The sequence below is a fragment of the Rhinopithecus roxellana genome, chromosome 1 (genome assembly GCF_007565055.1).
Source record: "Rhinopithecus roxellana isolate Shanxi Qingling chromosome 1, ASM756505v1, whole genome shotgun sequence".
Taxonomy (NCBI): domain Eukaryota; kingdom Metazoa; phylum Chordata; class Mammalia; order Primates; family Cercopithecidae; genus Rhinopithecus; species Rhinopithecus roxellana.
In genome coordinates this window covers 90,089,100-90,111,480 of record NC_044549.1, presented here as the reverse complement: position 1 = coordinate 90,111,480, position 22,381 = coordinate 90,089,100, and the positions used below count along the sequence as shown (strand labels likewise).

General features: G+C 45.0%; 1 protein-coding gene across 1 annotated transcript in view; it reads left to right on the top strand.

The window, feature by feature from the left end:
- The window catches only part of LHFPL4 (LHFPL tetraspan subfamily member 4), a 50,584-nt gene extending 28,467 nt beyond the window's left edge, over window positions 1–22,117 (top strand). The window contains exons 2-3 of the mRNA XM_010369880.2: window positions 18,416–18,652; window positions 22,017–22,117. Coding sequence (XP_010368182.1) covers window positions 18,416–18,652; window positions 22,017–22,117 — 338 coding nt within the window. The remainder of the gene's footprint in view (window positions 1–18,415; window positions 18,653–22,016) is intronic.
- Window positions 22,118–22,381: the final 264 nt, after the last annotated feature.

Genomic DNA, 22,381 nt, shown 5'->3' with positions numbered 1-22,381 from the left:
AGGCTCAGTGTGGACAAGTGTGACATTAAAAACTCCCAGGGGACCCAGTCATTGAGGGGCTCCCACACTTTTGTAAGTTTTACTTCCTGAAGCTCTACCAAGTTGTCACGGTGAATATTGGAGGAAAATCCCCTCATGGTTCTGGCAAGAGGAGGGAAAAGGAAACAATTCTGATGTATGCCAGGCCTGTCCTCAGGAGAAACTAGGTAACCAGAGCCTAACCTGCTAGGATTATCAGAGAGAGGCTAACTGATCTTGGGGGAAGGAAACTCCATCTGCCTGTAGCCATGCTGTCCCCACCAAGGAGGGCAAGAAAAAACAGCACCAACTGAGAAGTTAATTTGTGAAATTAACAGTCCAGGGCAAAGGCTCACTAAAAGATGGAGACCTCTTTGTAGGACTATAGAATGCTTCCCCTCTCCCCACATCTTACCACCACATCACTAAAAGCCTACTTATAGCAGTTTCTTTTACTCAGTACATTATTTCCAGCTATCAAGAAAAAAATTACAAGGGATACTAAAAGGCAAAAACACAGTTTGAAGAGACAGAGCAAATATGTGAACCTGGCTCAATCATGGCAGGCATGTTGGAATTATCAGACCAGGAATTTACACATATAACTATAATTAATATGCAAGGGCTCTAACAAATAAACTAGCATGCAAGAACAGATGGGCAGTGTAAGCAGAGAGATGGGCAGTGTAAGCAGAGAGGACCAAAAATAAATGCTAGAGATCAAAAACACTGTAACAGAAAGGAAGAATGCTTTTGATGGTCTTTTAGTAGAGTGGACATGGCTGAGGAAAGAATCTCTGAATTCAAAGATATGTCAATAGAAACCTCTAAAAACAAAAAGCAAAGAGAAAAAGACTAAAACAAAGTAACAAACAAACTTGAATATCCAAGAACTATATGATGGCTACAAAAGTTGTAACATTTACATATTTAGAACAACAGAAAGAGAAAAAAGAAAGGAACAGAAGAAATATCTGAATAATAACTGAAAATTTCCCCAAATTATTGTTAGACACCAAACCATACATCCAGGAAGCTCAGAGAACACCATGCAGAATATGCCAAAAAAAAAAAAAGAAAAAGAAAACAAACAAAAAACCCTACACCTAGACATATACTCAAACTAGAGAAAATCAAACATAATGAAAAAATTCTGAAACAAGCCAGAAGGAAAACAAGAAACATACCAACTAAAAACAACAAAACACAAACATCTTACCTACAGAAAAGCAAAGGTAAGAATTACATCTGACTCAAAAACTGTGCAAGCAAGAAGAGAGTGGAGTGGAATATTTAAAGTGTTGAGAGGGGGAAAAAAACACTAGCCTAGAATTGTGTACTCTCTGAAATTATCTTTCAAAAGTGAAGGAGAAATAAAGACTTTTTCAGACAAACAAAAGTTGAGGGAATTTGTTACCAGTAGACTTGCTTTGCAAGAAGTGTTCAAAGAAGTTCTTTAGAGAAAAAATGGGAAACAGTATAGGTCAGAAGCTCAGATGTATATAAGTAAGGGAAGAGTATTGAAGAAGGAATAAGTTAAGGTAAAATAAAACCTTTCTCACTTTGGGAGGCTGAGGTGGGCAGATTACCTGAGGTCAGGAGTTCGAGACCAGCCTGGCCAACATGTTGAAAGCCTGTCTACACTAAAAATACAAAAATTAGCTGGGCGTGGTGCCAAACGCCTGTAATCCCAGCTACTAGGGAAGCTGAGGCAGGAGACTAGCTTGAGCCAGGGAGGCAGAGGTTGCAGTGAGCCGACATCACGCCACTGCACTCCAGCCTGGCCCACAGAGTGAGACTCTGTCTCAAAAAAAAAAATAAGTAAATATAAAAACTTTTCATTTTCATTTTCTTTTTTATTTTTTTTCAAGACAGGGTCTTGCTCTGTCTCTCAGGCTAGAGTGCAGTCGCATGATCTTGGCTCACTGCAACCTCCGCCTCCCGGGTTCAAGAGATTCTCCTCCTGCCTCAGCCTCCCGAGTAGCTGGGACTATAGGCACCCGCCACCATGCCAGGCTAATTTTTTGTATGTTTAGTAGAGGCGGGGTTTCACCATGTTAGCCAGGATGGTCTCCATCTCCTGACCTTGTGATCCGCCCGCCTCGGCCTCCCAAAGTGAGCCACTGCGCTCGGCCCTCTTTTTTTTTTTTTTTTTAATTTTTTAATTTTTATTTATTTATTTATTTTATTTTTGAGACGAAGTCTTGCTCTGTCGCCCAAGCTAGAGTCCAGTGGCGCGATCTCCGCTCACTGCAGCCTCCGACTCTCCGGTTCAAGCGATTCTCCTGCCTCAGCCTCCCGAGTAGCTGGGACTACTGCCATGCAGCACCACGCCCGGGTAATTTTTGTATTTTTGGTAGAGACTCCTGACCTCGTGATCCACCTGCCTTGGCCTCCCAAGGTGCTGGGATTACAGGCATGAGCCACCGTGCCTGGCTCTTTTTCTTTTGTCTTTTTTTTTGAGACAGTCTTGCTTTGTCGCCCAGGCTGGAGTGCAGTGGCGGGATCTCGGCTCACTGCAAGCCCCGCCTCCCGAGTTCAGGCCATTCACCTCCCTCAAACTCCCGAGTAGCTGGGACTATAGATGCCCACTACTATGCCCGGCTAATTTTTTGTATTTTTAGTAGAGACGGGATTTCACTGTGTTGGCCAGGATGGTCTCGATTTCCTGACCTCATGATCCACCCGCCTCGGCCTCCCAAAATGCTGGGATTACAGGCCTGAGCTACCATGCCTGGCCTTTTTCTTTTTTTTTTTTTTGAGACAGAGTTCCTCTCCTGTTGCCCAGGTTGGAGTGCAGTGGCACTATCTCAGCTCACTGCAGTCTCCGCCTCCTGGGTTCAAACTATTGTCCTGCCTCAATCTCCCGAGCAGCTGGGATTACAAGCACGTGCCACCATACATGGTTGATTTTTGTGTTTTTTGATAGAAACAAGGTTTCATCATGTTGGCCAGGCTGGTCTTGAACTCCTGGCCTTAGGTGATCTGCCCACCTTGGCCTCCCAAAGTGCTGGGATTACAGGCATGAGCCACCATGCCCAGTCAAAAACTTTTGTTTTTGTTATGCATAATTGATCTAACAGATAACAGTTTGTTTAATTAGAGCAACAATGTTTTCACTTATACACACACACACACATATGCTTATTTATGCTTAAAGTGAATGAATGATAATAGTCATACATAGGATTATTCTGTTATTATAAGGTACTTGTTGGCTGGGTGTGGTGGCTCAAGCCACTGTCTGTAATCCCAGCACTTTGCGGGGCCAAGGCGGGCAGATCACAAGGTCAAGAGATTGAGACCATCCTGGCCAACATGGTGAAACCCTGTCTCTACTAAAATAATAATAATAATAATAAGGTACTTGTACTGCCTGTGAAGTGGTATAGTGTATTTGAAAATTGACTTGCATTAGTTGGAAATATATATTGCAAACTTTAGGACAATTACTTAAAAAAAATTTTAAGTATAACTGATTTTCTAAGAAAAGAGAGAAAAATGGAATCATTTAAAATGTTCAATTAAAACCACAAAAGACAGGAAAATAGTAGAAAATAAAAAAGAGATAGGGCAACAAATAGAAAATAGTAACAAATATGGTAGATGTTAATCCACCTGTATCAATAATCATTTTGAATATAATGGTCTAAATGCACCAATTAAAAGACAGAGATTATCAGGATGGATTTTTTAAAAGACTCAGTTATATGTTGTCTCTTAAGAAACCCGTTTAAATATAAAGATACATATTGATTAAAAGTAAATAAATGGAGAAAGATATACCATATTAATAATACTTAAAAAAAAAAAGTGGAGGCCAGGCACGGTGGCTCACACCTGTAATCCCAGCACTTTGGGAGACCGAGGCGGGTCCTGAGCACACGAGGTCAGGACATCGAGACCATCCTGGCTAACACGGTGAAACCCTGTCTCTACTCAAAAAATAACAAAAAAATTAGCCAGGCGTGGTGGCGGGCGCCTGTGGTCCCAACTACTTGGGAGGCTGAGGCCAGAGAATGGTGTGAACCTGGGAGGCGGAGCTTGCAGTGAGCCGAGATCATGCCACTGCACTTTAGCCTGGTTGACAGAGCGAGACTCCATCTAAAAAAAAAAAAAAAGAAGTGGAAAAAAAATTTGCCAAGTGGGGTGGTGTACACCTGTAGTCCCAGCTACTCAGGAGGCTGAAGTGGGAGGATCACTTGACCCCAGGAAGTCAAAGCTGCAGTGAGCTATGATCGTGCCACTGCACTCCAGCCTGGGCAACAGATCAAAACTGTCAAAAAAGAAGAAGAAGAAGAAGAAGAAGGACAAGGAAGTGTGAATGACTATATTAATTTAAGACAAAGCAAACTTAATGGCAAAGAAAGTTATCAAGGGTAAATAGAGTCACTACCAAATGATAAGACACAATGATCCTTAACATGAATGTGCCTAACAACAGAGCACCAAAATGCGTGAGGCAAACTGATAGAAATGCAAAGAGAAATAGATGCATCTACTCTTATAGTTGGAGACTTCAAGACCTCTCTATCAGAAATGGAAAAATCCAGGCAGAAAAATCAGTAAGGACATAGTTGAACTTAACAACACCATTAATTAAATGCATATAGTGGATATCTGTAAACTACTTCATTTGACAACAGCAGGATACACATTCTTCTCGAGTTCACATGGGACATTCACCAAGACAGATCACATTCTGGACCAAAAAACACACCTTAACAAATGTAAGAACCAGAAATTTTACAATATCTGCTTTCAGAACACATTGGAGTTAAAATATAAATCAATAACAGAAAGATAGCCAGAAAATACCAGAATACTTGGAGATTAAACAACACACTTCTCAATAACACATGGATCAAATAAGAAATCTCAAGATAGAGGCCGGGCATGGTGGCACACCCCTGTAATTTCAGCACTTTGAGAGGCCGAGGCAGGCGGATCAGGAGTTCAAGACAAGTCTGGCTAACATGGTGAAACCCCACCTCTACTAAAAATACAAAAAATAACTGGGCATGGTAGCACATGCCTGTAATCCCAGCTACTCGGGAGGCTGAGACAGGAGAATTGCTTGAACTTGGGAAGCAGAGGTTGTAGCGAGCCGAGACTGCACCACTGCACTCCAGCCTGGGTGACAGAGCAAGACTTCATCTCAAAACAAACAAACCAAAAACAAAACAACGACAACAACAACAACAACTACTCAAGATAAAGTTTAAAATATTTTATTTATTTATTTATTTATTTAAATTAGTGACGGAGTCACACTATGTTGCCCAGGCTTGTGTCAAACTCCTAGGCTCAAGTGATCTTTCTGCCTCAGCCTCTCAAAGTGCAGGGGTTACAAGTGTGAGCCAGCTTATACTTAGGCTGAGGCAGAAGGATTCCTTGAGCTCAGGAATTGAGGCCAACCTGGGCACCATAGGGAGACCTCATCTATAAAGAAAAAAATTAGCCAGGCATGGTGGCCCATGCCTGTGGTCCCAACTGCTCAGAAGGATGAGGTGGAAGGATTGCTTGAGCCCAGGAGTCTGAAGCTGCAATAAGCCATGATTGTGCCACTGCACTACAACCTGCTGATGAAGCAAGATTCTATCTCAAAAAAAGAGAGAAAGAACGAGAGAGAAAGAAGAGAAACAAAAGTTAGAGCATCAGTTGCTCTAACTTTTATTTATTGTTTTATTTATTATTATTTATTGAAAACAAGAAATCAATAAATAAAATCGACAAAACCAAAAGTTACTTTTGTGAAAAGATCAACAAAAGCAATAGTCCTCTACCCAGGTTAAGAGAGAAGTTGAGAGAGAGAGAGAGAAACTCAAATTTGTAATATCAGAAATGAACAAAGAGGCCAGGTGCGGTGGCTCATGCCTGTAATTCCAGTACTTTGGGAGGCTGAGGCGAGTGGATCACCTAAGGTCAGGAGTTGGAGATCAGCCTGGCCAATATGGTGAAACCCCATCTCTACTAAAAATATAAAAATTAGGTTGGGTACAGTGGCTCACGCCTGTAATCCCAGCACTTTGGGAGGCTGAGGTGGGCGGATTGCCTGAGGTCAGGAGTTCAAGACCAGCCTGTGCAACATGGAGAAGCCCCATCTCCACTAAAAATACAAAGATTTAGATGGGCAAGGTGGCATGCACCTGTGATCCCAGCTACTCAGAAGGCTGAGGCACAAGAATTGCTTGAACCCAAGAGGCAGAGGTTGTAGTGAGCTGACATTGTGCCACTGAACTCCAGCTTGGGCAACAGAGAAAGAGACTCTGTCTATAAATAAATAAATAAATAAATAAACAAACAAAAATTAGCCAATGTGGTGATGCATGCCTGTAATCCCAGCTACTTGGGAGGCTGAGGTATGAGAATCACTTGAACCCAAGAGGTGGAGGTTGCAGTGAGCCATTGCACTCCAGCCTAGGTGACAGAGTGAGACTCTGTTTCAAAGAAAAAAAAAGGGGGGGAAATGAACAAATAAACATCACTACAGATCTTGTGGACATAAAAAGGATAATAAAGAAATGTTTTTTTAAACAACTCTATGAACACAAATTTGATAACCTAGATGAAATGAACCAATTCCTAGAAAGACAATCTGCCAAAACTCACACAAGAAGAAATAGGCAATATAAATAAACCTATATCTATTGAAGAAATTGAATTAGTAATCAATAACCTTCCAAAAGAGAAAGCACCAGGCCCTGATGGGTTCACTGGGGAATTCTACCAAACATTAAAGGAAGAAATTACAAGAATTCTCTACATTCTTTCAGAAAATAGGTACAGAGAGAAAACTTCCTAACTCATTTTATGAGGCCAGCATTACACTAATACTATAACCAGAGAAAGATATTACAAGGAAAAAAACCTGTAGACCAATATCTCTCATGAACATAGATACAAAATCATCAACAAAATATTAGCAAGTCAAATCAATAATCTATAAAAAGAATGGTACACCTAGACCAATTGGTATTTATTCCAAGTATGCCAACCTGGTTTAGCATTAAAAAACAATTAATGTAATCCATCACATAAACAGGCTAAGGAAGCAAAATCACATGATTTTATCAGTAGTCACAGAAAAAAAGCATTTGTTGAAATTTAACACCTATTCACAATAAAAACTCTCAATGAACTAGGAATGGGGGAAACTTTCTCCAGTTGACAAAGAAACCTACAACAGACATTATAATTAATGGTAAGAAACTAGATGTTTTCCCACTAAGATCAGCAGGAAGGCAAGGGTATCCCCTCACCACTGCTTTTTGAAATCATGCTGGAAGTCCTTAATGCAATAAGACAAGAAAAGGAAATAAAAGGAATGCAGATTGGGAAGGAAGAAGTAAAACTATCTTTGTTTGTAGATGATATAATCATCTATGTAGAAAATCCCAGAGAATCAACCAAAAGAAAAAGAAAAAAAAAACCCAACCTCTTATAGCAAGATTGCAGAATACAAGGTCAATATAGAAAAATTAATCATTTTCCTATGTACCAGAAACGAACAAGTGGATTTTTTTTTCTTTTTTGAGACAGAGTCTAGCTCTGTCACCCAGTCTGGAGTTCAGTGGCTCAATCATAGCTTACTGCAGCCCGGGCTCAACCAATCTTCCCACCTTAGCCTCCTGAGTAGCTGGGAACATGCCACCACACCCGGCTAAATTGTTTATTTTTTGTACAGTCAGGATCTCTCTCTGTTTCTCAGACTGGACAAAGTGGACAATATCATTCTAATTACCACCCCAAAAATGAAATATTTAGGTACAAATCTAATAAAATATGTACAAGATTTATATGAGAAAAATTACCAAACTCTAATGAAAGAAATAGAAGAAGAGCTAAAATAAAAGGAAATACATACCCATGTTCATGCGTAGGAAGACTCATTATTTTCAAGATACTAGTTCTTTCCAACATGATTTTAGATTCAATGCAATCTCAATCACAATCCTGGCAAGTTATCCTGTCCCTATTAGCAAACTGATTTTAAAGTTTGTATGGAGAGGCAAAAGACCCAGAATAACCATATAATATTCAAGGAGAACAAAATCAGAGGACTGATATTACCCCCACTTCAAGACTTACTATAGGTTCAGGCCGGGCGCGATGGCTCAAGCCTGTAATCCCAACACTTGGGGAGGCTGAGACGGGCGGATCACGAGGTCAGGAGATCGAGACCATCCTGGCTAATATGGTGAAACCCCGTCTCTACTAAAAAATACAAAAAATTAGCCGGGCGTGGTGGCGGGCGCCTGTAGTCCCAGCTACTCGGGAGGCTGAGGCAGGAGAATGGCGTGAACCCGGGAGGCGGAGCTTGCAGTGAGCTGAGATCCGGCCACAGCACTCCAGCCTGGGTGACAGAGCAAGACTCCATCTCAAAAAAAAAAAAAAAAAAAAAAAAAAGACTTACTATAAAGCTACAGTAACTAAGACAGTATGTGGCTGGGTGCAATGGCTCACGCCTATAATCCCAGCACTTTGAGAGGCCGAGGTGGGTGGATCGCCTGAGGTCAAGAGTTCGAGACCAGCCTAGCCAACATGGTAAAACCTCTTCTCTACTAAAATTACAAAAATTAGCCAGGCTTGGTGGTGTGTGCCTGTAGTCTCAACTGCTCAGGAGACTGAAGCAGGAGAATTGCTTGAACCTGGGAGGTAGGGGTTGCAGTGAGTCTAGATTGTGCCACCATACTCTCATCTGGGCACCACTGTACTCTAGCCTGGGCAACAGAGCGAAACTCCACCATCTCAAGGGGGGGGAAAAAAAGACAGTGTGGTACTGGTGAAAGAATGGACAAACTGATTGATAGGACAGAATGGAGAGCCCAGAAACAGACCCACATAAATATAGTCAGTTGATCTTTGACAAAGGTTCAAAGGCAACACAATGGAGAAGAGATAGTCTCTTCAACAAATGATGCTGGAACAACTGAATATCCACATGCAAAATGATAATAATAATAATAATAATAATATGGACATAGACCTTACATTCTTCAAAATGTTTCACAGACATAAATGTGAAATCTATGAAACTCATAGAAAATAATATAGGGGAAAAAAAGCTAGATTACCTTGGGTTTGGCAATGACTTTTTAGATACAACCCTGAAGGCCCAATTCATGAAAGAAAATGTTGGTAAGCTGGACTTCATTTAAGTTAAAAAGTTCTGTTGTCAGAGACACTGTCTAGAGAATGAAAAGACAAGTCACATACTGCGATAAAATCTTTGCAAAAGACATATCGGCCAGGTGCCGTGGCTCACACCTATAGTCCTTGCACTTTGGGAGGCTGAGGTGGGTGGATCACTTGAGGCCAGGAGTTTGAAACTAGCCTGACCAACATGGCAAAACCCCATCTTTACTAAAAATACAAAACTTAGCCAGGTGTGGTGGCATGTGCCTGTAGTCCCAGCTACATGGGAGGCTGAGGCAGAGAACTGCTTGAACCCAGGAGGTGGAGGTTGCAGTGAGCCAAGATCTCCCCACAGCACTCCAGCCTGGGTGACAGAGGGAGACTCCCTCTAAAAAAAAAAAAAAAAAAGACATATCTGTTAAAGGATTGTTATCTAAAATACACAAAGAACTCTTGAGGCTAGGTGCAGTGACTCATGCCTGTAATCCCAGCACTTTGAGAGGCCAAAGTGGTCACATCACCTGTGGTCAAGTTCGAGACCAGCCTGGCCAACATGGTGAAACCCCATCTCTACTAAAAATACAGAAATTAGCCAGGTGTGGTGGAGCATGCCTGTAGTCCCGGTTACTTGGGAGGCTGAGGCAGGAGAATTGCTTGAACCCGGAAGGCAGAGATTGCAGTGAGCCGAGATCACACCCCTGAACTCCAGCCTGGGCAACAGAGCAAGACTCCGTTTCAAAAAAATTTAAAAAGAACTCTTAAAACTCAAAAATGAGAAAAGAAACAACCTGATTAAAAATTGGGCAAAAGACCTTAACAGACACCCCAAGGAAGATATATAGATGGCATGTTAGCATATGAGGAGATGTTCCACACCATATGCATCTGGGAAATACAATTTCAAACAACAATGAGATAGCACTACATACTTATTAGAATGGCCAACATCCAGAACACTGACACCAAATGCTGGTAGGATGTGGAACAACAGAAACTCTCATTCCTTGCTAGTGGGAATGCAAAATGGTAAAGTCATTTGGAAGGCAGGTTGGCAGTTTCTTCTAAAAATAAACTTACTCTTACCATATGACCCAGCAATCATACACCTTGGTATTTACCCAAAGGAGTAAAAAACTCACGTCTACACAAAAACCTCCACATAGATATTTACATTAGCTTTATTCATAATTGCCAAAATTTGGAAGCAACCAAGATATTCTTCAGTAGGTGAATGTATAAATAAACTGTGGTACATCCAGAATATAGAATATTATTGAGCACTAAAAAGAAATGAACTATGAAGCCATGAGGAGATATGGAGGAACCTTAAATGCATATTACTAAGTGAGAGTCCCAGTCTGAAAAGCCTACATACTGTATGATTACAATTACATGACATTCTGGAAAAAGGCAAAAGTATGGAGGTACTGAAACAATCAGTGTGGTTGCCCAGGGTTGGCAGGAGGAAGGGATGAATAGGCAGAGCACAGAGGATTTTTTTAGGGAATGAAAATACCCTGTATGATATACTACAATGGTACGTAAACGTCATTACACGTTTGTCAAAACTCATAGAACGTACAACACCAGGAGCAATCCTTAATGTGAACTATGATCTTTCGGTGATAATGTGTCAACGCTGGCTTATCTATTGTAACAAATATGCCATGCTGGTGGGGGATGTTGATAGTGAGGAAGGCCGTGCATGTGTAGGGTCAGGGACTGGATGGGAAATCTTTGAATATTCTACTCAATTTTGCTGTGAACCTAAAAATACTCTTAAAAAAAGGCTATTTAAAAATTGATGGGATTATACTATATACAGTATTCTGTACCTTGACTGCCTTTATTTTTTAATCTTTTGTGGAGACAAGAGTCTTGCTATGCTGGTCTTGAACTTCTGGGCTCAAGTGCTCCTTCCACCTCAGCCTCCCAAAGTACTGGGATTACAGGCATGAGCCACCACTACTGACCTTCTTTTTATTTACTAATATATCTTAGAAGATTTTCCATGACAACATATACAGTTGTACCCCATTCAATCAAAGGGATTAATACTATGCCATGGCATAGATACCACCATAAGTTATATAGCCAGATGCCTCTTAGTAGACATCTGGCTATATAACTTGGTCCCTTGTTATAGATGGTGGTGCAGTGAACACCTTTGTGTTCATCCTTTGTATACAATCAAGGGTTTAGCCATAGGATAAAGTTAAGTCAAGGGGTAAGTACATTTACAAGAGTGCACGTGTCACCCTCACACCCCAAAACCAGTGGAGATGTCCTCCCATTACAGTCGTTGATGGTGACCACTCAGTCTACCTTGTGGCCTTGAGAAGCAGGTATCACCAAGAGGTGACAGGACTTGCCCAATGACACACAGTTAAATGATTTTTCCCAATAAATGCACATGATACAAAATTCAAAAAGAACACAACATTATGCCAGTTAGGACTAGGTTTGACTGCATGTGAAATGAAAAACCAAAATAATTGCGATTTAATAACCCAAGGCTGGGTGCAGTGATTCACATCTGTAATCCCGGCATTTTGGGAGTCCAAGGTGGAAGGATCATTTGAGGCTGGGAGTTCGAGACCAGCCTGGGCAACATAGCAAGACCCTGTCTCTACCAAAAAAATGTTTAAATAGCTGAGCATGGTGGGAAATGCCTGTGGTCCCAGCTACTTGTGAGGCTGAGGTGGGAGGATCACCTGAGCTCAGGAGTTCAAGGGTGCAGTGAGCCATGATCCCACCATTGCACTCCAGCCTTGGTGACAGAGCAAGACCCTGTCCCTAAAATAAAATAAAATAAAATAAAATAAAAAATACCCAAGGTTATATCTTATATAAAACAAATGCCCTAGAGTGAGGCATTCCAGAGCTGGTATGGTAGCCCCTGAAGTCATTAGCAACTTTCTGCTTTCTGCTCACCACTACTGGGGTATGGCCCCTATCTTTATTGTCAGAATGCCTGCTAGATTCCTGATCATCACATCTGCATTCCAGGCAGCTGAAAGGAGAGATGGATGAAGAAAAATGGGACAAAGCATATCCGGTAGCATCCTTATAAATTTGTTTATATAAAGTTGTTTCCTTAATGCCACAAAACATATCTACGTGTATTTTGCTTAGTTATATGGTCACATCTAGCTGAAAGGGAGGTTGGAAAATGCAGTGTTTATTCTCCACAGTCAAGGTCTTAGCTAAAAATTGAGGGTTCTAAACACTAAGGAAGAAGGGATGAATAGAAATTGTAGCAAGCTGTTTGTTTCTGTCATGGTTAAATTGCAAAAAAAATAAACTTACCTCCTTCCTGAGGCAGCCATTGTTAACATTTTTTGAATATCTAGAAAAAGCCCTTTGTTCAGGACTTTTTTCCCATTCTGCCAAGAGTCACCATGACCTGCTCACACTCCACCCTTACCAAATAGCCGCGCCACTTCTCATCTCTCATTTGATTCTTACACAAGCTCTATGAAATGGGTTGGGCAAATGCCATGATCCTCATTCCATAGGGGAAGAAACTGAGGCCCAGAGGGGGAAACTGACGGCCTAAAATCGCCAAGTAGAGGATGGAGCTGAGCCTCCTGTGGAGGCAGGACAAAGCGGGGTGTGTTTCTCAAACACAGAATACATGCAAGATGCATTGGGCAGTCAGTGGCAAGCACATCGTTCCATTTCCAATTTCTTCCATAACTTTAAGGAGGAAGTTTCAGTTTGGTGCTAATGCGTCTTTAACTCCTCTCACACTTACTAATAGGTCTTTTAAACAAAGAGAAATCGGCCCTCAGGCTTAGAGCACTCAGCAGGCAAAAGTATCTAGCTAGATTCTAAGAACATTGTTTTGATTACATTACACCTATATTTTTCTGTTTATGGCAAATGATCCTGGTTTCCTTTTCTTTGAAAGTAATTTAAATTTACTTTTTAAGTAAATGCATCTAAGTTAAAAAGTGAGTTTATTCAAAGAAAAACATGCAGTGAGGAACTATCTGTGCTTCAATACAGATTCCCCCATTCACCAGCTATGTGACATTTGGTGTCACTTACCACCTATGTGACACTTGGATAAGACACTTGGTGCCTCTGAGCCTCAGTTACCTCATACGTATAGTGAGGGCGGTATTTTTTCCCACCTCAGGGATTTTTTTTTTTTTTTTTTTTTTTTTTTTTTGAGACAGAGTCTTGCTCTGTCGCCCAGGCTGGAGTGCAGTGGTGCGATCTTGGCTCACTGCAAGCTCCACCTCCCGGGTTTACGGCATTCTCCTTCCTCAGCCTCCCGAGTAGCTGGGACTACAGGTGTCCACCACCATGCCTGGCTAATTTTTTTGTATTTTTAGTAGAGACGGGGTTTCACCGTGTTAGCCAGGATGGTCTTGATCTCCTGACCTCGTGATCCGCCCACCTTGGCCTCCCAAAGTGCTGGAATTACAGGCGTGAGCCACCACGCCTGGCCGAATTTTTAAAATTAATTATAGGATTAAATGAGATAATGGATGTCAAGAGCTTAGCACCCCGGCACATAGTTAAGCACTCACCACTTTATTTATTTATTTATTTATTTATTTATTTATTTATTTATTTATTTATTTTTGAGAGGGAGTCTTGCTCTGTCACCCAGGCTGGAGTGCAGTGGCGCAATCTCGGCTCACTGCAACCTCCACCTCCTGGATTCAAGCAATTCTCCTGCCTCAGTCTCCTGAGTAGCTGGGATTACAGGCATGCGCCACCACACCCAGCTAATTTTTGTATTTTTAGTAGAGATGGGTTTCACCATGTTGACCAGGCTGGTCTCGAACTCCTGACCTCAGGTGATCTACCCGCCTTGGCCTCCCAGAGTGCTGGGATTACATGTATGAGCTATCGCGCCCGGTCACTCAACACTATTTTTAACAATATTATCACAATATTTTCATCTTAATTTTGTCATAACACCTCCTGGCTGCTCGGAGCAGAGAAAGTCAGTAGGACTGTGGGGTAGGTAGCTGGATAGAGATACCCCATCCTAGAGCCTCTGCCCTACACCAGTGGTTTTCAGCCAGGGATAATCCCCTACACTGGGGACTTTTTTTTTTAAAAACTGTGTCTCACTCTGTTACCTAGGCTGTAGTGCAGTGGTGCAACCTTGGCTCACTGCAGCCTTGATCTTCCGGCTCCCACCTCAGCCTCCTGAGGATTTGGGACTACAAGTGCATGCCACCATGCCCAGCTAATTTTTGCATTTTTTTGTAGATATAGGTTTTCACCATGTTGCCCCAAAGTGCTGGACTACAGGCATGAGCCACCCATGCCCAACTGACATTTTTTAATCAGCATGACTGGGGTTGGTGGTACCCCTGGCATCTGGTGGGTAGAGGCCAGGGACGAAGCTAGCATCCCACAATGCGTTGGTTGACCCCTACTGTGAAGAATCATCTAGCTTGAATGTCAAAAGTATTGGGGCTGAGAAACCTCGCGCCGTCCTACACCCGTGTATGCGCCTAGCAGCAGCTCGCTCTTCAGCCAGCTCATTATTCCAAAAGAGACTTGAGCTTGGAATCCAAAAGCCTCGGCCTCAGTTTCCTCATCTAGCAAATGGGAATGCTGAACCCTGCCTTATCTGCAGTCATTCTATCTCCTGATGGTTGGCCCTCTTGGGCACTTCCCAGGCCTAGGCTATCTCTACTGGTCCCTTCCTATCTTTCCCCCAGGTGCAAGGAAACCCATCTAATTGGCTTTTCATTTGTTTGACTTCTGATATTCCCATTGCCAGAGTGGCCTCTGGGGCCCCACAGTCACCATCTGAAACCCTGCACTGTGAGTGCCCCAGCCATCTCTGAGTAGCCCTGTTATTGTGGGTGGCAGCTGCTAGTCTTTTTCCTTTGAAGCACACCTTGACATGCGTAACTTTTCTATTTGTGTGTTGACTTGTTGGCTGTATTCCTCCCCACACGCCTCCGCCCTGAAGACAGACACCAAGCCTGCTGTCCCCGGCACACTGCACAGTGCCTGGCACATAGTGGGCATGCAGGAATGTGTTTGTGGGATCTATGAGGCGAGAGGCAAAAAGAGCGGATAAGATGAGGGGATCGATATAGAGAATGCAGAAAAGGGAGAAAAGAAATAGAGAGGAGGAGGAAGTTCAATGAATGTTAAATGCTGAGAGATCTAAATAAAGGGGAAAGCGGGCGGGGCGGGGGTCCAGACTGAGACTTGAGCTCAAGGTAGACAAGCCAGAGAGAGAGAGAGAAAGGGATGGGAAGAAAGATGAAAAGGGCGGGGAAGAGAAAGGAATGGAGACACAGAACGAAAGAGAGAGACAGAGGCAGAAAGAAGGTGCAGGCGGAAAGCAAAAGGAAGAAAACCTCCCCGAGGCCTCAGTGCTCAGGTTGCGGAGGGGAGGAAGACCACCCGCAGGAGCCTGCAAGGCGCGGCTGGGAGCGCCAGGATGCAGACGCGGTTTCCATGGAGACGAGAATGCTCCCGGCGGGAGCCACCGACTGCTGCGGGACTCGCGCCTCTGGCACCTTGGGAGTGGACAGTCAGAGAGGAGGCGAAGGGACGGTGTGGGTTTGCCATCTCTTCTGGCTCTTTCCCACTCCTGCCTCTTGCTGGAGATTTAGAGCCTGGAAATAGGGAGGCAGGAGCGCACCAGCCTGGAAAAGGGCCCTGGTGACTCCGAGGGCGGGGGAAGGACTGGGGCTGAGACCACTCCCCGCCCTGCCCCATTCCCTTCCTTGGTGTTTGACCCTCCTTTCCTTTCAGATAGGGTCCTGGAGGGTCTGGCAAAGTGCAGCGCTATGTGGAGAGATGATGACCAGGCCTTCTCCACAGGCCCCTCTTCCTCCTCCTGCCCTGTTAATGCTGGAGCACCAGGGCTCAGTCCTAAGCCTTCTGTTCGGTTTCCACCATGTCCAGTCCTCGGGATTTAAGTACCTACAAGTGCCCATAGTTCCCAAATTTGCATGTCCAGTTCTGGCTTTCTCCTGAACTCTGGCCTGTTCAAAGTTGCTAGTTGGTTAACTCATCCAGCTTGTTCCCAACACAGGGCTTTGCTTTTGCCATTCCCCTTGGCTGGAACTCTTTTCCCAGCCCTTAGGTGGTGAGTTCCACTGGACTGGATAATTGGTTTGGAGGAGGAGCATTGGTGGGGGGAGGAGCCCTGCTGCAGTGCCTGTTGGACCACAGTATTGTGGGGGGAGCCTGCATCTGGAAGAGGAGCACGTGTTGGGAGAGGGGGAGGATTGGCTGGAATCTGGCAGGGCCACGATGGGGAGGAGGGCCCACTCCGTTGGAAGCCAGAAGAGGCTGGAGCCTGGGAGCATTCCCTCCACAGTAGATGTGGGAGGGAGCTGGCACAGCCAAGGGCCCCTTCCCACCCTGGGGACTATATGGGCCAGGTGGACAGTGGGCAGAGCTGACCATTACCCCCACTTTGCATCGCTGTCATCTAAAACCCAGGCTAAGCATTCCGTGGGCCTGGTGCAGGCTCAAGGTCCCCACGGTTCCAAACAGAGCTCTATGGAACCTTTGGGTCTCAGACACAGTAACCCAAATGCTGGCAGGACTGGCAGTACGAGGGCCCCATCAAGCCGGTGACACAAAGCTGGTGGAGGGGAAGACCCCATCTCCACAGTGGCCTGCTGAATCCAGGGGTTCTGACTGCCCTGTGACGCAGTAGGTGCCACTCTCCAAGCCAGTCAGTGTTACCAGAGGAACGCAATGTGCTCATTAGCTCAGGCGTGGGTCTCATCCACTAGGCTAAGTGCTGGCCAAGGGCCCACCCGGGCTGGGACTGGGACAGGTGGGTTGCTAAATCCAAAGCAGGTGGATGCTAGCTAGGGAACCATTGCCAAGGCCCTTCTGAGCCTGCCCCTTCTCTTCCTCTTTGCCTTTGTCCCCTTCACCTGAAACCAACTCTCCACATTACTTTCTTATTTGTGTAATTATTACTTTGGGCATCATGTTTTGATAACAGCCAAGATTTAACCAGAACTTACTGTGCCAGGTACTTTACATTTTGCTGCCTTTCATAATCTTTACAACCATTTGAGGATGCCATTATTATTCCCATTGTACATATGAGGAAACTGAGGCTTAAAGGTGAAGGAACTTGCTCAGTGTGGCACTTCTAGAAAATAGCTGAGCCAGGATTTGAGACCCAGCCTTTTTAATCACTTTGCTATTACGTACCTCTCCCCACACTACGTTGCAAGCTCCATGAAGCTAAAATCCAAGTCTCCCTACCCCCTAGGCCTGGTCTAGTGCCTGGCATATGGCAGGCCCTGGATAAATGCTACCTGAGTGTCTGGCACTGTGCTAAGTGTCTTACACGCATTACTTCATTTAATCCTCCTAATCACCCTGTGAGGTAAGTACAAGGATATTGACTGAAACAGGCCTATTCAGGTTCAGCGGCATCCCCCAAGGTCATACAGCCAAATTAGGGGAAGAACTAGGCTAAGTCCTATCATTGGCACTTCATAGTCTGTGCTCTTACCAAAGTGCTCAACTGCGTGAATGAACGTGTATTCCAGCATCGTGAATAAAAGGAAAATGGTGCCCAATAAACATTTGATGAGTGAAGGACAAGAATTTTAAAAATAGCAATGAGGGCGGGCATGGTGGCTCACTCCTATAATCCCAACATGTTGGGAGGCTGAGGTGGCAGATCACTTGAGGTCAGGAGTTCGAGACCAGACTGGCCAACGTGGTGAAACCTCATCTCTACTAAAAATATAAAAATGAGCCAGGCATGGTGGGAGGCACCTGTAGTCTCAGTTACTCAGGAGGCTGAGGCAGAACTGCTTGAGCTGGGAGGTGGAGGTTACAGTAAGCAGAGATCACGCCATTGCACTCCAGCCTGGGCGACAGAGCGAGACTCTGCCTCAATAAATAAGTAAATAAATAAATAAATAAAAAAGAGGATGGGAGAGATGGGAGAGGGAGTTGGTCCCGATGCTAGAGGAAGTTGAAGGAGGTAGCTGTGGGTGGCTATGTTCTCATATTCCCAGAAGGCTACCTGGAAGAGTTGATCTGATGGGGAAGGGAGAGGGTGTTGCAGGTTCCAGAAAGTTTCTGCTACCCGTCCTAGACCTCTTTCTCCCTCTCTTTTCCCTGCCCCTGCCCTCTCTCCCTCTCTGGAAGTGGGTAACAAGCACGTGGTTGGATTGACTTGCCCGCAATAGGGTGGGGCCCAGACTGCGGACACTAGGGAGTAATGATCTTTTCTCTTCCTTCCTGACCGTGGTGGTGGGCCCGGTGCTCTGCCCCTCAGCTCTGTGCCTCGTCCTGGGCTGCATGATCTTTCCTGACGGCTGGGACGCTGAGACCATCCGGGACATGTGCGGGGCCAAGACAGGGAAGTACTCCCTGGGGGACTGTTCAGTGCGCTGGGCATACATCCTGGCCATCATCGGCATCCTCAACGCCCTCATCCTCTCCTTCCTCGCCTTTGTGCTGGGCAACCGGCAAACAGACCTGCTGCAAGAGGAGCTCAAGCCAGAGAACAAAGGCGAGTGTGCTGTGGGCTGGGGGGCAGTGGCGGGAGCCAGTCCTGCTCCTGGGAGGCAGGATAATTTCAAATAAAAGGAGTAAAAGGGTTGGTTGCATGAATTGGAAACCCCGGCTGGGCGTGGTGGCTCACGCCTGTAATCCCAGCACTTCGGGAAGCCAAGGCAGGTAGATCGCTTGAGCCCAGGAGTTCAAGAGCAGCCTGGCCAACATGGTGAAATCCCGTCCCTAAAAAAATACAAAAACTAGCTGGGTGTGGTGGCGAGCACCTGTGGTCCCGGCTACTCAGGAGGCTGAGGTGGGAGGATGACCTGAGCCTGGGAAGGTTGAGGCTGCAGTGAGCTGTGATTGTGCCACTGCACTCCAGCCTAGATGACAGAGAGAGAGGCTATCTCGGAAAAAAAAAAAAAAGAAAAGAAAGAAAGAAAGGAAAAAAGAAACCCGACGGACAGTACAACCACCTTTAAAATGATTCGATGTTCTCCCTCAGATCTGATCATTTGCCTATGACCCAGCAGACCCACCTCGGGTACAAACCCATGAGAAGCATGCAAGGGCGCTGGTGGCTGCAGCTTCACTGTGGCAAACAACTATAAACAGTCGAATGGCCATGGACAGGGCTGGATAAATACATGTGGCATGTTCACATCACAGAGCAGCTCACAGCTGTGAAAATGTCACACTTCAGTTATATGTACCATCATGGACGTATCTCAGCAATATAATATTGAGAGAGGGGAAATAAAAACAAGTTTCAGAAGATGACAGAGTGATATATTTATTGAGCTCGAAACTAAGCAAAACTAAGCAATGTATTGTTTAAACACACATGTATTTGTGGCAGTATTTTTTTTTTTTTTTTTGAGACGAAGTCTCACTCTGTCACCCAGGCTGGAGTGTAGTGGCACGATCTCAGCTCCCTGCAAGCTCTGCCTCCCAGGTTCACGCCAGTCTCCTGCCTCAGCCTCCCAAGTAGCTGGGACTACAGGCGCCCGCCACCATGCCCGGCTAATTTTTTGTATTTTTAGTAGAGATGGGGTTTCATCGTGTTAGCCAGGATGGTCTCCATCTTCTGACCTCACGATCTGCCCGCCTCAGCCTCGGAAAGTGTTGGGATTACAGGAGTGAGCCACCGCGCCCGGCTGTGGCAGTATTTTTCTTAAAAAAGCAAAGAAATAATAAATATGAAAGGTAGGATGACGGTCATCTGTGGTTATGATGGAAGGGGAGGAAGTCAAGTATATGAGATGGAGCATGGAGGTATATGCAAATTACGGGTAGAGTTAGAATCCTTTTTTCTTTTTTTTTGTCTTGAGACAGAGTCTTGGGCTCGCTACAACCTCCAGCTCCCGGGTTCAAGTGATCCTCGTGCCTCAGCCTCTTGCTCTTGAGTACCTGGGATTACAGGCATGTGCCACCATACCTGGCTAACTGTTGTATTTTTAGTAGAGGCGGGGTTTCACCATGATGGCCAGGCTGGTCTTGAACTCCTGGCCTCAAGTGATCTGCCTGCCTCAGCCTCCCAAACTGTTGAGATTATAGGCATGAGCCACCACACCCGGCTGAGTTATAGTTATTGAATGGTGAGCTCATAAGTGCTTACTATTGTATTTTTTTTAAGAGATTGGGGGGGTCTTACTCTGTTGCTGACTGGAGTGCAGTGGTGCAATCATAGTTCACTGTAGCCTCAAACTCCTGGGCTTAAGCGATTCTCCTGCCTCAGCCTCCTAAGTGGCTGGGACTACAGGCATGCGCCATCACACCTGACTAATTTTTGTATTTTTTGTAGAGACGAGGTTTCCCCATGTTGCCCAGGCTGGTCTTGAACTCCTGGCTTCAAGCAATCCTTCCGCCTTGGCCTCCCAAAGTGCTGAGATTACAGGTGTGAGCCACCTTACCTGGCACGTTGTATGCTTTATAATTAGTGTATTGCATATAAACTTTCATATACATCAAATGGCATTAAAATACAATAAAGAAAAAAGGCCACATTCAGAGAACTCCAGAGCTCCAGTAACTTGCCCAAAGTCACTTAAGTGGTGAAGGCAGAATCTGAAACCAAGTCCAAGTCCAAAGCCCAAGCTCTTCCCCCCGTCATGCTGCCTGTCTCAACCTGGTGAGGCCAGAGATTTCCTGCATGGCTTTGGGAGCTCTCCTGGGAAGCTGATCTGCTAACCTGTACTCAGAGGCAGGTTCTAAATAACTGATGCAATCCCTCAGACCCCGGGATTTCTGTGGTCTTGGTGTGAAGTCAAGGCCTGCCCTCTGGCGGCAGCTTCTAGAAGTGCAAGACTAAGACAGATCTGGCCTTTCTCAAGAAGGAGTGTGAGGATGTGACTGATGTGAAGTGGGCCCCCTCAGTATTCCTCTCCTCCCTTCCCAAAGCCCCTTAACAACTCAGTGTTAAAAATCGATGTAAAGGAGCCCCAGTTTTCCTCCCTTCAGTGTCCAGGGAACCTCCATCCCTCACTGGGAGTTCAAGATGAGAGAGCCTCCTACTTCAGTTTTAACCCAAAGACCTCCGAGCCAAGAGCCATGGCGCGCACCTGTGGTCCCAGCTACAGGCTGAGGCAGGAGGATCGCTTGAGCCCACAAGTTCAAGCCCAGCCTGGGCGATGTAACAAAACCCAGTTTCTATTAAAAGGAAATATATACTTATTTATTTATTTATTTATTTATTTATTTATTTATTTATTTATTTTTAAAGAAGACCCCTGGAACCAAAGAAAAAAATAAATAAATAAATTGCTTCAATTTCCAGCATATTCTATGACCAAACACTGCCAAGTCCTTGGCTGTCATTATTTGTCTCTTTTTGACCCTTCGGAGTTACCCTGTGAGGTAGGCTATGATCCTTATTTTGCAGATGAGAAAACTGGGGCTCAGAGAGATTAAATGGCTTGCTCAAGGCCATCCTGCTGTGAGGCTGGGATTTCAGCCCTTGTGCAGTTGGCCCCTCTGACCTTTTTAAGTTAGTTTGTTTGTTTTAAGATGGAGTTTCACACTTTTTGCCCAAGCTGGAGTGCAGTGGTGCAATTTTGGCTCACTGTAATCTCTGCCTCCTGGGTTCAAGCAATTCTCCTGCCTCAGCCTCCTTAGTAGCTGGAATTACAGGCATGCACCACCATGCCAGGCTAATTTTTTAATTTTTGGTAGAGACAGGGTTTTGCCATGTTGATCAGGCTGGTCTTGAACTCCTGACCTCAAGTGATCCATCCGCCTCAGCCTCCCAAAGTGCTGGGATTACAAGGCGTGAACCACTGCGCCCGGCCCCTCTGCTCACTTTTGCCCTGGGGAATGTGTAAGGAAAGCCCAAATGCCCAGGCAGCCTCTGATTTCTCTAATTCTCTCTCTCTCTCTCTTAGATTTTGTGGGCTCTACAGTAAGCTCCGTGTTGCGGCCCGGGGGTGATGTCTCCGGATGGGGAGTCCTTCCCTGCCCCGTGGCTCACTCACAGGGACCCTGAAAGGCCAGGATCACAGCCCAGGAATTGGCCTGACCTCAGCTTGTCCTGCCTCCTGCCCTCTCGTCACTCCATTCAAGCTCTGAGGGAAGACCCTGATCTCAGACTCACTTCTCACCAACTACCCTGCGAGCTCCAGGCTTTGAGGAGAGGACAGCCTGGATGTGGCCTGGGGGAGAGGAGAGGCCCTCCAGACCTTGGGAGGGTCTAATTCTTGCTCCTCCCTAAATTTGACCTAAGGGAGCCTGCATCTACCCAGGCCCTTGG